We start from the raw sequence: 14,119 nt of genomic DNA on the forward strand, positions 1-14,119 counted from the left end.
CACTAGTTCTCGCCGCTCAATCCAATCTAGAGCGAAGGACCGAATAATGTAAAACTTAATTAATACACTCACTGATCAAAGCAATAATACAAGGATAGTAATGTCCCGGAACTCAATCTACGCACAACTTTCTTCGAATACTCCAGCAAACTACTCACTTCTCTATCACAACCGTTTTGTGCCCGTACCTATCGTCACCTGTTCGCTCCACTTCCTTTTCCACTGCTATTCTCTCCTAAACTATATGGTTTCTCCTTATATTGCAAACTTTCCGTTATTTTCTAACCGAATAATTTAGAATTCTCAATTTACGAAACAAATGCAGAAACATATATTAAGGAAGAGTTTTTGAGGAACGGTATACGGCTGTTCATGGACCTGAAAAAATATGCGTGAGAAACGGATTATTGCGCGTATTTTCTTAACCTGTTCTGGCAAACGGTGAGTGGAGGGAAGTTGTCGGGGTGGTAGTGGTGCTGGTGCTGGTGATGTTGATGTTGATCACGTGATACATATATTCAGACAATATATTTGAGCTTACGTAATAATTTTAGTAACCTTTGGCAAGCCTGGAAGTGTCTCGGCGTAAGAGGCCTCGTTTGGCCGAAGTAGTTGTCAGCTAGTTATCAGCTAGCGGTCAACATGTTGTGTATGAACAATGTTGATAGTTCTCTTCTTCATTCGCATTTATGTATCTATAGTAAAACCCCTTTTCTCTTCAATATTGAATTAATATTGAAAATATCTCTCTACGTATATTTAGCCTATTCTAAAAACATAATACATATATGTTGGAACAATTGATTTAAAATAAAGATTGGCCAACTCACCACCTAGCCTAGCGTCTACCTGTGAAAAAGCATGCCAGCATTTCATTCAACTTTCCCAGCTGATCCAAGCACCGACCGTTTTGTAGGAAACTTTGTCCTTCTTCCATTGAACACCAAATATAGAGGCCCAGCTTACCAGGCAAACTCAGACTACGATATCATCGATGAATGTCTAGACTTGTTCCGTGCCAATTCGTTCTTCAAGAACTTCGAGATTAAGTCACCAGCTGACAGAGTATTAATCTACGGTATCCTTTTCATAAATGATTGTTTGGCCAACTTGAACTCTTCTACCTCATACAACGAAGCTGTGAAAAAGCTTATGAACTTGGCTTTAGACAGTTTTGCCATCCCAGGTACTCCAGGGTTCCCATTGAATACCGTATACTCTGTTCCACTTGAAAACCCAGCCGAAGTGGAGCTTTTGAAGAGTTATATTCAACAATTCCGTCAAGAGTTGGCTATGAGATTGCTAGACAGAGTCTACAAGGATAACAAGGAAGTGCCCTCTAAATTCTGGCTTGCTTTCACAAGAAGAAGATTCATGAACAAGTCGTTATAGTGTGTATATACAAAATGAATGATTTAAATAAAACTAAATGAATACTTGAAAACTTTAGGGTGTCTATACTTGGACGGACAAGCGATTTTTGTTTTGTTCAAGTCAAGAATTCTTTGCGTTTTGGGTGTGTTTTGCCGCATCCTGGAATAATTTTAAGCAGAGATTCTGCACTTTATCTGTTTCTCTCTTGATTTCATTAACATCGAGGCTTAAATCTGAATCGTTCTTTTTGAAGTGATCGATCTTTGCTCTTATACCTTTCACGGCCTTGGATGCTTCCTCATATAATGGGCTTTTTACAATGGTGTCATGGAACCTTTCAAACGCGTTCTCTGTGTCACTTACCATAATGTCAGCTTTTGTGATCAACTCCACCCTTTGTCTGATTAAATTATCGCGGTCCTTGTTGGCGTTAGCTTCTTCGATGATGGCATTGATTTCTTCTTCGGTCAATCCACTATTTGCAATGACTGTGATTGTTTCCTCTTTACCACTGCTCGTCTCTGCAGCCGAGACATTAATAATACCGTCTGCATCTATATCAAAGGTTACCTTTATTTGCGGTACACCTTTAGGCATTGGCGGAATACCAGCCAATTTTAAGTCTCCGATCAACTTATTATCTCTTACGAGCCCCCGTTCACCTTGGTACACCCTAATATCAACGCCCGTTTGGCCATCGACACCGGTACTAAACATCTCAGTCTTCTTAATTGGCAAGGTGGAATTTCTAGGAATTAAAGGCGAGAAAACACCTCCATATGTCTCAATACCAATTGTTAACGGAGTGACATCCAATAATAAAACGTTCTTAATTTCTCCGGATAAAATACCACCTTGGATGGCGGCACCTAATGCCACTGTTTCGTCGGGATTCACACTAGTATTAGGCTTTTTATTAAAGATGTCCTCTACAATTGATCTAATCTTTGGCATTCTTGTCATACCACCAACTAGAATGACATCGTCCACTTCATCCACCTCAATGTCCGCATCCTTTAATGCCTTTTTCACAGGGGAGATGGTCTGTTTGATTAGGTGCATTGTAATATTGTCCAAATCCTCTTCTTTTAAGGTAACATCAATATGCTTATTCTCAACAGCGAATGGAATTTCAATTCTTGTTTCTTTTACATGTGATAACCTAATTTTTGCATCCTCTGATGCTTCCTTAATTCTTTGCATTAGCTCTCTGTTATTAATAATAGCCTCTCTTTCCAATGAAGGATTTTGCTTCAAAAAGTGGTCAACCACATAATTCACCACGACATTATCAAAGTCCTCGCCACCTAGATGAGTATCACCATTGGTAGCCTTAACCTCAAAAACACCATCTTCGATATCCAAGATGGAAATATCAAAGGTACCACCGCCAAGATCATAAACAGCAATAATACCATCATTTAGTGCATCCAAACCGAAACTTAATGCAGCAGCAGTAGGTTCATTTACCACACGGAGAACCTTTAACCCCGCCATTGTTCCTGCATCCTTTGTTGCTTGTCTCTGAGAATCATTGAAATAAGCAGGAACAGTAATAACGGCTTTATCCACTGGCTCATCTAAGTATTTTTCTGCTACATTCTTCAAATACTTGAGTATCAGTGATCCAATTTCACTAGGTGACTTCGTATCACCTTTCGAGGTTTGTAAGTAAGCTTGGCCATTGGACTTGTTTTCAACAATCTTGTATGGAACAATCTTCAAGTCTTTCTGGGTTTCCGCATCTTTGAATGATCTACCAATTAATCTCTTTGTAGCAAAAAAAGTATTCTCATGATTGATCAATGATTGTCTTTTGGCAGCTGCGCCTACTAGCACACTACCATTCTTATCGAATGCTACCATTGATGGTGTTGTACGTTGACCTTCCTCATTTTCAATGATAGTTGCGGACTTCTTGTCATTTGAATCCCTAATGTAAGCAACAGCACTATTAGTCGTGCCTAAATCTATACCAATAACCTTCGAACTAGCATATCTCAATGCTCCACTTCTCGCAGAGTTCCTATAGAATAATCCACGTCTTAACATGACTCTTTTCATGCAGGCTTAGTCTCCCTGTGGTTTTCACTCCCGTTGAGTATGTTTGTAAGCAATGAAAGGTAGGTAACGTATGTATGAGATTTTTAGAATTGCTGACAGGCTCATCCTTTCATTTCTTACGTATAAAAGTAATAATTTATACCACGTGACTTTGATATAATATATTTACATAGGATAAGTCAAAGACAAAACTAAATTATAGAATATAACATATCGTATGAATCCGGCTCATAAGTATGCATTTCTTGATGGAATTAGTATTACTTTGTTCTCTGGACTTACTTTTTGCGTGAATAAGTAGTCAAGTCTTTGCCGTTTGTTTAGAGTCAAAAACTCATGGTATAGGGGATCGTCTACGGAGTATTCAATGAACGTTAGTGTTGATACATTAGCGAATAGGGTATACTTTTTCCCATTTTTACCTAGTACTTCGAAGGCATCTCTATCATTTCTTCTATCATAATTTAGTATAAGCCCCGGGTACCCTTCCTCATTTCTATCGATAAACCTTCCAATAATGTCGCTGTATATGAGTGGAATGGCATGCGGTTCTGTGAGGTATTCGCGAAGTTGAGTTGATAGGAAGGTACTTTTTGCAGTTTCAGTTTCAATTATTTTGAACTTAATGGACAAGTCCATTGGGTACCAACGAAGGATGGATCTTTTGAATTTCAGTTGAATGACCTCGAAATTATGAGGTTGGAAGTTTCTTGTGCCATGAAACTGTAATAGTTTTCTAAAGGTACCAAAATATGAAATTTCCTCAACTTCTATACCACACTTTGTCACAGGATATGCTTTTTCCAACAATTTGAGATCTTGACATAATTCATTATTCTTTATAATAGATGCCTCCTCAAATTGAGAGATACCAATGAAAAATTCGGTATATACATCTCTTCCAGTCATTTCTTTTGTCGCAGTTTCGAAATCGATGGCCATTGCTGCTCCTTGGACAGCATTCATGTTGTTCAACAGTTGCTTAAAGGTTGTTTGCGTAAGAAATTGATATTCGTACTGAAAATTCGATTTCTTCTGCAGGATGAGATATATCACCCCCTGTGGCGATAAGCTATCTGAGATCACAAGAGCTCCATTGGCAACTTTTACTTTAATTCCTAACTGCCTGGAAAACTCCTGTAGAATGCATATAAATAGTAATTCATTGGGATTGGCTTCGCCACAGTAAACTCTTGGAAGTAAAAACTCTTCTATACCATGGTGATGTGACTCTTTCGCTCTGAAATTCTGTCTCAAAACAGATTCTAAAACTGAAATAGAATGTTTAATTATAATTGTTGGTGATACTGACTTTACCTTTTCCAAATTTTTGATTCTTTTTTTCATGGTCGCATGGCATTTGTTGTAAAATGATGTCCTATAACTTATTGCATTAAAGAAAGAGGTATCCATCGCAGAAAGCGGTAGTAAAAGTTTCGTTTCAAAACTTTCCATGTGATTGTAGGATTCCGAGTATTTTTCCATCGCTTTGAACACGAGATTATGACGCATAGTTGTAAGCAACGAACCACATATCTTGTCTTTGGCATCAAGTCTCGTTATGGGAAATTTGGAATCAATAGCAGCCAAATAGGGTACAATTTCATATTCCATTGAATGTTCGAAGAATAACTCCCAATAGTGCCTTGAAAACCCAATCTCGGCCATATGTGCTATGTCTTGTGATGCTCTACGTTCGATTTGTTTCCTTTTTGTAAAATAGCTCATATAGTCTGTGATCTTGCTTTCATCCTTTGGTTTAATCAAATCATAAATACAGCTTTCATAAGCATTTTCTGTAGTAAACCATTCCTCTGTACATTTCGTTAGCCATAATTCCCTATTCGCTCTCAAGCTTGCTCGGAGTTGCGAAGACGTCGATGCAAAACTTATCAAGTCTTGTGCCGGTAAAAGCACCGCAATCCTGAAGAGAAGTTCCTCTGGAAGATCAAGCAACTGCGGCATTGTCAAACACGAGTGCACGAGTGCACTTCAGATAATAGTACTGCCCAACGAAATATATTTCCCTACTAAATTGCAAAGCTAAATGAGATGAGTTCATCTCATCTGCTCTTTCTACTACGCAAGTTATTTGCTTAATGAAAATGACACTAAAAAAAAAAAAAGTATCACGAAGCTATCTCTCCATATACCAAAGTAAAAATAATAGCGGGGTAGAATATCGCAGTCTGTTTGTTTGGCCAAGAATTGTTAAATCGGTATATAAATTCTACAGTCCGTTTGTTGGAAAATAGGGTAACGATTTGACCGGAGTGGAGGGAGGGACACTGTCAGGTATTCACCGTCTTAAACCTCCACTTTTAAGAACACGACATTAGCCATAAAGCTGACTTTGCCCAACAATCATTGTTATTTAGTCCGAATCTTATATCTGTCACCAGAAAATTTAATGGAGATCAAATAATTTCAATAACAGGAAGACACTGTCCCTTTATATATCAGGAGAAATCTACCACTGCTGGAAGATTAAAGACCCTATCGTTTTTCCCTAGGGTACTAAATATCTGTACTTTCTATAGCTACATTCTTGATTATACATATACCTTGGGCAGTCAATTAATACTGGATCTGAAGGTTGTTTTTTCTCAGTTTGGCTAATGAGAAGGCGTCGGCTCCCTCCAGCTTGTGCTTTGGCAATTGAAATACTTTTTGTTGATATTCTGTTCTCTGTTCGCACACTGATTTACACCTTTGCGAGTGAGAAAAATAGATTTATTGATATGTAATTTTTAGAACTGGAATAATTGAGAAATGGGAAAGAAAGAGGAGGATGGCGATATAGAGAAGGACAGAAAGCTTGACAATATTCTACCAATTTCTGTTGTCAGTGGCAGAAAGTGCCTTTTTGATCTCACTCAGGTCTTTTTGGTTGAAAAGCAGAACATTTGCATATAAAATAGACTGACATATCAAACAATTGTAGAAGTCAGTGTTTGATTCAAGCAAACAAGAACGAAATCTCGAGCAATTCCTGCACTTAGGAATCAAAGATCCCATATTATATCAGCATCAGTTGGGCTTGATTATTTTCATCTTCTGAGCCGAAAGAGAAGCACATTTGACCATTTTTTTGCTATTATAATATTATTCGATGTTCAGTTTAGGGAAATCTGGAAGCAGTGGCAGTGGCAATGGTAGCACTGCTCACCACCATCACAGTGGGATAGGATCTTTATCTAAAAAGAGTCCCATAATATTCGATATAAGAATTGCCTCGTCAGGTGGAAACGTGAAGTTTATGTCTGGATCTGCGTTGGATTCGGAGCCTACCGTTTTACATGGTGACATCGTATTTTCATTACCAGAAACCTTGCATGTGAAGCGGATTACTTTACGTCTTATTGGTAAGTTCAAATTAGAGTTTCTACAGGTTGGGCAGCATAAGAATACAAACTTGGCAAGTATAGTTAAAGAAGACCAAACGATATTCGAAGCGTTCTGGCAAAATTTACTGGTTGATAAAGAGGGCATCATATTGAAGGGATCTTCTGCTGGATCAGGTAATTCATCTTCTCAAGGTTCTGTCCTGGGTGTTACGGCTAAGCCAATTCTCTCCAGAGTTCGGTCTGTGCCAATGATAAACACAGGTAAGAAAAAATCGCACAAATCAGACTCACCAGGAGTTCTAAAGCTACCAAGCAACGGTGTCAGTGGCACTCCCTACAATGAAACAATGGCGCCTAGTGGATCTAGTTTCATTCTCCCACCGGGAAATTATGAATTACCCTTCCAAATCACCTTACCCCAGGACACACCAGAAACCGTGGAAGGCCTACAAAGTGGCTCTGTTTTATACACCATGGAGTGTTCAATAGAAAGGCAGGGTTTCAATAAAGCGAATTTCACGAAGTATGAATATTTGAGGATATTTAGGACCCTTAAACCTGATGATATGGCTATCCAGGAAGAAGTGTATGTTGGGAAGAACTGGCCTAATAAGCTTCAATACGAAATTTCAATTCCCAGTAGAGCCATTCCTATTGGTGGTGCAACGCCTATCAATGTAAAAATCTATCCATTCCAGAAGGGCTACAAATTGAGGAGAATTACTGCGTCTTTAATCCAGCATTATGAGTTCAAGGATTCTGCTGGAGAAGTATACGACGATGAGAATGTGATCCAGAAACAAATGCTAACAAAATTTGACGATATACCTGGGTGTGATTCTTCGAGAGACAACCTACTAATTGATGAGGTGAAAATCAATTCAGTTATCCAGTTTCCAGATGATCTAAAGCGAGCCACACAGGATTGTGATGTTGCTGATGATTTAATAAAAGTTCGTCACAAGCTTCAAGTTGTGCTTAACTTGCGGAGAGATGTCATTGACGAGGCCTCGGGGTCTAAGCCATACGAACAATCTACCGATATCAAGGTTAACCTACCAATTAAACTATATGTCATGAAACATGTACCTATTCAAGGACGGCTAGTGTTGTTGGACCATTTTGGGAAACTCCATTTCAGACCGGGTCAATTTTGCACATTGTTTGAACCCAGTACCGATAGCTCTGCTCTTGGCATCAGTAGCAACAACAGTAGTAGTAGTAGTGGTGGTGGTGTTGGTAACGTCAACAACGTCAATTCCACTGCTAATGGCAATGGCAACGGAAATGGTGACGAAGATGGGAACATGAATGCTAACAGTAACCTACGTGGTAATAGGACCATCAGAAGGCTGGAAGACGGGTCGTATTCCGTGCAATATTTCCCGGAGAGAGACACACAGGCTCCTCCAAGTTATGAAAGCCATTGGAACGACGTTACAATAGATCCAGTCACCAGATCGCTACCGACTACCCCACTAAGGCAACTCGACGATGTTCTAAACGGACCAAACCCATCCCCATCTTATTTCGACCTTCCCACGTCCGATGCAAGAATACAAGCTCCACAGCCAAACCAACACGCGGTTGCCCTTGGTACCCTGCTGCGGAGCCATCAGCCTCGTGTCCCAAACCTAGATCATCTACACCATCAGAGCAGATCCTCGTCGTCTACAAGATTATCCGCTCTTACTGCTGCTGCCGCTGCTGTCGCAGGAGGATCTTCCGTCCCGCGTGCTACAGGAAGCGCAGATGGCTCCACCACCGCTGCCAGCAACGGCTCCACCACCCCAGCGTCCAGAGAAGACTTCTTAAACCACCTACAAAGATTGCCCTCCTACGACGAGTCACGTGCTCGATACGAATCTGTGTCACGTGAACCAACCCCACTATACTTCCCAATTCAGCAGGACCAGCAAGAACAGGAGTAGCAAACAAGCACCACGCACACCATGCCTGTCTTTCCTGCTTATCTACAAACTATGTGAAGGATATGCTGTATTATGTTGTCACTGCTGATACCTAGGCCCAACTTCTCCTCCCCCACCTTATCACAGCACTAAACTACAACTACACTACACTACACTACACTACACTACACTACATTATTACATACGCACACACAAGCGGTACATGATTAAACACGAATCTCGTAAAGACAATACCCACAAGCAACAAAAGCTAGAAACTGTAACCTGGAACTTTGCTGTGCTGCCTTGATAACCAACCACGTTCCCCTCCTCCCCTCTCCTTTATGCCACAACAGCCGATGGTGACAAAAAAAAAAAAAAAAACAACAACCATACGTCTATCCTCGCTATCTTTCCCCTTTGCCCTAGTCCCAACTTCAGCCATAGCTCCAGCAGTCTTGTAGCCCCACCTATATGCACAAGGTGATCGAAATCCTGGGGAGGAGGGGGAGGAGAGATTTTAGGGGAGGGGCGCGTACACGCAGCCATGGCTTTGGAGTATCGGATTGTAGAACTCCGGACTCGGAAACTGACTTGCACGTGCGCTAAAATTCCACAATTTTTTTCGCCGATGGGTTAGTGGTCTGATTTGCCCCACTTAGAGGGGAACAAGAACAGGGACTAATTACGGCAGCCCCTCCAAAAAAATCGGAGAATCGGTTTTTTTTTTTTTTTTCGGCCTACTTTTCGTTATCGCTGCGCAGTCTGTGCAACACGTAGCTGAGCGGGGTTCTGGGCAAGAAAGAAGAATTCATACTACTAATTATTTTTTTATTTTATTTTATGTTCAGGCGTACGCGCTCTTTCCCACTGAAGACAGAGCAGAGCAGAGGAGAAACAAGAAATATCGGCGTATCGAGAGCGGCATAAGAGACGGTTAAACCGTTTAGCTTTATACATGCTCTTATGGCTGTGGAAACTGGATTTAAAACGGGAACTTAAACTGGAGTCACACACACAAACACGGGCGCTGGAGACAAGCTAAGCTGTGTTGTGTGTGGGAAAGTTTGTTCTTTTTTTGGCATTTTGCCATTCTTTTTTTTGTGTTTTCAGTGTAGAGGTTGCGAGAGGGTTACGGGAGAGTAATTTTATTGGAACAGGAAATCGGATATATACTGAGTGTTCTCCTCCCTTTGAGATCAGTTTTTGAGCTTGGCTGTTGCCCCCCATTGTTCCCCATATTTTAGTGTTGTTTGCTTCTGACGGGTGTTTTTGATTTATTCATAAGCAAAAAGCTGATTTCGTTATAAGGAAAGGTGTTTTTTGTTAAACTGACTGGCTGACTTTACTTTGTCTTTTAGTTTTCGGGTATATTTTTCACAGTACTAAGTTTTTCTCATTTTGTAAGGGTAAAGCTAGGTAAACTACGACAGAGAATAACATATTCTATACTTGACTGATTCGAGAGGCTCCTAATTTGTGTGTGTGTGCGTTTTTTTTTTTTTTTCCTTTTCTTACGCCATTATTTATTGTCTAAATCAGCATCAGTACAACGTGTGTGGAAGAAGCATAGCATGGTAGCTTCTCAAAGGAAATACATATGCTCGTTTTGCGCGAGCGCATTCTCTAGATCTGAACACAAGGCCAGACATGAACGGTCTCATACCGGCTCGAAGCCGTTTTCTTGCTCGATATGTTCCCATTCTTTTGTAAGAAGAGATCTTTTGCAACGACACATTCGCACAGTGCACAAGTCTACGCTTACTATAATGCAAAAAAGCAGTAGCAAGAATATAGAAGAGGTGATGAACTCATTGATCAGAGTGTCTTCGTCAACACAGGCAGCAACTGCGGCACAAACTACTAAGGTGCTGCCGAATAAGCCAATAACGGCGCCGGTTCCTGCAGCGACGGTTTCGACGACAGTTTCGACGCCAGTATCAGCTTCAATGTCAGTACCTGTGCCAGCAACTGAAGTATATTCGTCAAAGGAAAGTTCTGTCACGGACGCAGGCGGCTCGGTCGATGATAATAAAATTCATACCGCACATGGCAGTATCAAATCGCTACCGATGACTCCTTCAGACGATGATGACGCTGGGGAAGTCGGAGAAGCTTCTTGTGAAAAAAATGTCTCTTCAAGCAATGGCATCTCGTTGGATTCTGACATTTTAAAGACGGTGTTTTCGGGTAGATTTGGGAACATATTGGATAATCCGGAGATTATGCTAAATATGTCACTTTCCTATCTCCACTCGAAATCTTTATTCACCAACTCGTTAGCCAATGAGTGGAAAGAGGCTACCCGTGACGAAAGTACCTTCGACCATTGGTGCAAGAACTCGCCACTGCCACTCGCATTGCTCTCCGTTAATTTATTGGATCTCAATACGACAGATAGCACAGGAGGCCATGACAAGAAGCAAGGATTGATAGAAATTTGGCAGTCGTGCTGGCAAAAGTGCATGAAAAACCCATACGATAAAAGTTTTTTACCACTCTCAATCCTAATATATGTGCATGTTCACTCCAAGGAAAATTTGTCCCATTCGGTACTTACCACATCCATCATGTATCAGCAAATCCTTTTTGCCATGATCAAATCAGAAACTAATCCATTAACCCAGCAAGTTGAGGAGATTTGGGCTATTTTCGATATCTTTGTGAGCCTGTTGCTCAAGTGTGAAGAATTTACAGAGGTCTCAACTCTGATATTTCATTGGTTCCTTGGCCAAAATCTATATCAGAACTTTACGTTGGCAGAACTTTTGGACAGGATATTGGGTGACGCAACAGACGATGGCAGTCTCCCAACTTATGCCTTACTTGTAGTTAACCAAGCGCTCTTCTGTGAGACAATAATGTTCAAGTGTTTTGCAACGCATTACAAGTCAAAAGATACCTTGCATAATGCTGTGATTTTAGCCAACAGGTTGGCTTCTCAACGTTTGCGGAAAATAAGGCAGGTTGACCATCAATCTCATACTTTCGACACATGGAAAATTCAAGTTTTCATATTGCATGCGCCTCCAAAATTCGTTGATATGATCAACTCATATTGTGTAAACCCTTCTCTACCTCAATACTGGCACTTGCTAATTGCAACGTGGTTCGAATTCATTCAAGATGTTGTCCCAATTTCCAGTGATGCAGAGCATTACAATTGGTCAAAATTCCACTTGAATAATAGATGGTATCAGTGTAAGGTGAAGGACAGTAACAATAGCACTAACAATGACAGTAGCACTAGTACTAGCCATCACATCTTGGAAGATTTGAGATCTTCTCCTTTAATTTACAAGAACATCAATAACAACTTGGCAATCTGTTCTCTTCCAATTATTTCCAGTCTACAGCATAATTGGAGCATTGGTGATCCAGTTGTCAAAAAATTGGTCTCTGATACGCTATTGTTTCAATTGAAGATATTTGCTACCACATTACTATTGAATGATGATGCTTCAGAGGAAGCAATTACAGAATCAATGAAGGTCTTCAGCAATCCGATTATCCATCTCCTTTTGTTTGTGTGGTACTCATCCATTTATCATAGGGCTGATGGCATGCCTAAATTGTTGTATAGACGTGGAGTTGAAAGTGACTTCGATAATTACACGATGGAAAATCATGCCGTTTCTCAGTTCATCAAGAAATATATTGCTCTATCCAGAAAATGTGTCGATACAGATGCTCTAATTGAGAACGATTTCAAGAAGTTGTTATTTAGGGAAAAAGTGGAGAATGCAGAAGAATTCACTTATTTCAAAGGTTATCACTTCTTGTTGAGTAGAATTATACTGTCCATCATTAGACATCTTCAAGAAATTAGTAATCCTTCAGATCCTGATTTCAATTTCACTATGAAGCTTATCTCGGAACTCTACGCTACCATATCAAAAATTCAAGAAAAAGTTAATGTACACCCAAGTAATAATGATGGTCAAAGTACATTGATAAGGCCTGTGTCACCAATTTCTACTTCATCGCCTTCCTCCCTAACTAATACCCCAAGGGAAGATGTAAGGAGAGCAAATAGCGTATCTATTGGGGTAATACATTCTATGGAGGACTATCAACTAAGAGACAGATTTAATAGCCAATCAATGGGCACAGGTGTTCAATTACCGCCATTGAACTTGAACCCCTCTCAAAACCATCACAATCATCATAATCATCATAATCATCATAATAGGCAGCAACAGCAGCCTCAGCGCTTCGAGGAATTTGCACCCAACAATAATATCATTAATAATAAATTCTCTTTTGATTCTGCTGTACACAATAATAAGAGAAATGACCACATTGTGCTACCCCCACCCATGGTTCAAAATACATTCATGAATCGTGAACGTGAGCGGTTCACTTTGCCGCCACCATCGGCATTTTTCAAAATGAAGTAAATCCGTTATGATGTGGCTGTAAAAGCATAATAGCAGACTAATCACGTCATCTCTTGAATGAGTGTTTGATATATATATTTCTTTTCGTTTTCGGTTTTGTTTTCTTTTCACTTGGGCTTATATTATTATTACTATTATTACTACTATTATTATTATTACTATTATTACTATTATTCGTATTGATTTTAATTTCATATTCACATTAACCGTTGATTGGTTTAATTCCGTAATATATAAGCAAGCTAATGTTTATGCAAGACAATTGCCTACAGAGAAACGGATATAGTTGTACTTCTGCTGCAAGGTTTTTTCTTTCTTTTGTTTGTATCCCATACGTATTCAAATGCAAATCTCATAGTAGTATGTAATAGGCATGTAATAGGCATGTAATAGGCATGTAACATTTGTAAGAATAAAAGATAGTACATCTTTGAAATTTTAACGTTGGTATGTAAAGTCAATGTAAACGAGTAGAGCCACAACGGAGTGAAGAGTAGTGACCCACTATTAACGAAAAAGCAAAAGAAAATATTGCCATATGCTTGCATATATATAATGGTAACCTAATAATTATAGTACAAAACTTTACAGTTAACGGAAAGACGTTCTTCGTTTAGTAAACGAAACCCAAGATCTTACCGGAAACGTGCTTTCTGTGAGCTTCTTCGTGGTCCATAATACCAGCGGAAGTAGTCAAGATAACGTAACCGAATTGTCTGGCTGGCAACAAGTTAGCAGTCCACTTTTCGACATCGGAAATCTTAACGTTGAATCTTGGAGAGATAACACCACACTTGTTCAATCTACCGTTCAATTGAACGACGATCTTACCAGATCTGTGGTCATCGATGTATTCAAATTCACCAATGTAACCTTTATAGAATTTGTATCAACCAAAAAGGAAAACGAAATGTTAGTAAACCATATAAATCGAATATTCAATAGGTCTCACACTCTCATAAGTCTATTTACAAATATGCGAGACTATCCATCGATTAATGAGCTGAGAACACATATACCAATC

General features: G+C 39.7%; 5 protein-coding genes across 5 annotated transcripts; 3 read left to right on the forward strand and 2 right to left on the reverse strand.

The window, feature by feature from the left end:
* Positions 1–861: 861 nt before the first annotated feature.
* Positions 862–1,392, forward strand: ARC18 (Arc18p; the record flags this gene model as incomplete). The annotated part of the gene is made up of 1 exon (XM_022820256.1): positions 862–1,392. The coding sequence occupies one exon, from the start codon at positions 862–864 to the stop codon at positions 1,390–1,392; it is 531 nt and encodes a 176-aa protein (XP_022676737.1).
* A 102-nt stretch (positions 1,393–1,494) lies between these two features.
* Positions 1,495–3,438, reverse strand: SSQ1 (Hsp70 family ATPase SSQ1; the record flags this gene model as incomplete). Its single annotated transcript, XM_022820257.1, has 1 exon — positions 1,495–3,438. The coding sequence occupies one exon, from the start codon at positions 3,436–3,438 to the stop codon at positions 1,495–1,497; it is 1,944 nt and encodes a 647-aa protein (XP_022676738.1).
* A 228-nt stretch (positions 3,439–3,666) lies between these two features.
* MDM30 (F-box-like family protein) lies at positions 3,667–5,403 on the reverse strand (the record flags this gene model as incomplete). Its single annotated transcript, XM_022820258.1, has 1 exon — positions 3,667–5,403. The coding sequence occupies one exon, from the start codon at positions 5,401–5,403 to the stop codon at positions 3,667–3,669; it is 1,737 nt and encodes a 578-aa protein (XP_022676739.1).
* Positions 5,404–6,550: 1,147 nt separating this feature from the next.
* On the forward strand, positions 6,551–8,716 carry ART5 (Art5p; the record flags this gene model as incomplete). The annotated part of the gene is made up of 1 exon (XM_022820259.1): positions 6,551–8,716. One exon carries the CDS (start codon positions 6,551–6,553, stop codon positions 8,714–8,716), a length of 2,166 nt encoding a protein of 721 aa, XP_022676740.1.
* A 1,553-nt stretch (positions 8,717–10,269) lies between these two features.
* On the forward strand, positions 10,270–13,095 carry KLMA_50277 (uncharacterized protein; the record flags this gene model as incomplete). Its single annotated transcript, XM_022820260.1, has 1 exon — positions 10,270–13,095. The coding sequence occupies one exon, from the start codon at positions 10,270–10,272 to the stop codon at positions 13,093–13,095; it is 2,826 nt and encodes a 941-aa protein (XP_022676741.1).
* Between the last annotated feature and the right edge of the window lie 1,024 nt (positions 13,096–14,119).

This window comes from Kluyveromyces marxianus, chromosome 5, assembly GCF_001417885.1.
Source record: "Kluyveromyces marxianus DMKU3-1042 DNA, complete genome, chromosome 5".
Classification (NCBI taxonomy): domain Eukaryota; kingdom Fungi; phylum Ascomycota; class Saccharomycetes; order Saccharomycetales; family Saccharomycetaceae; genus Kluyveromyces; species Kluyveromyces marxianus.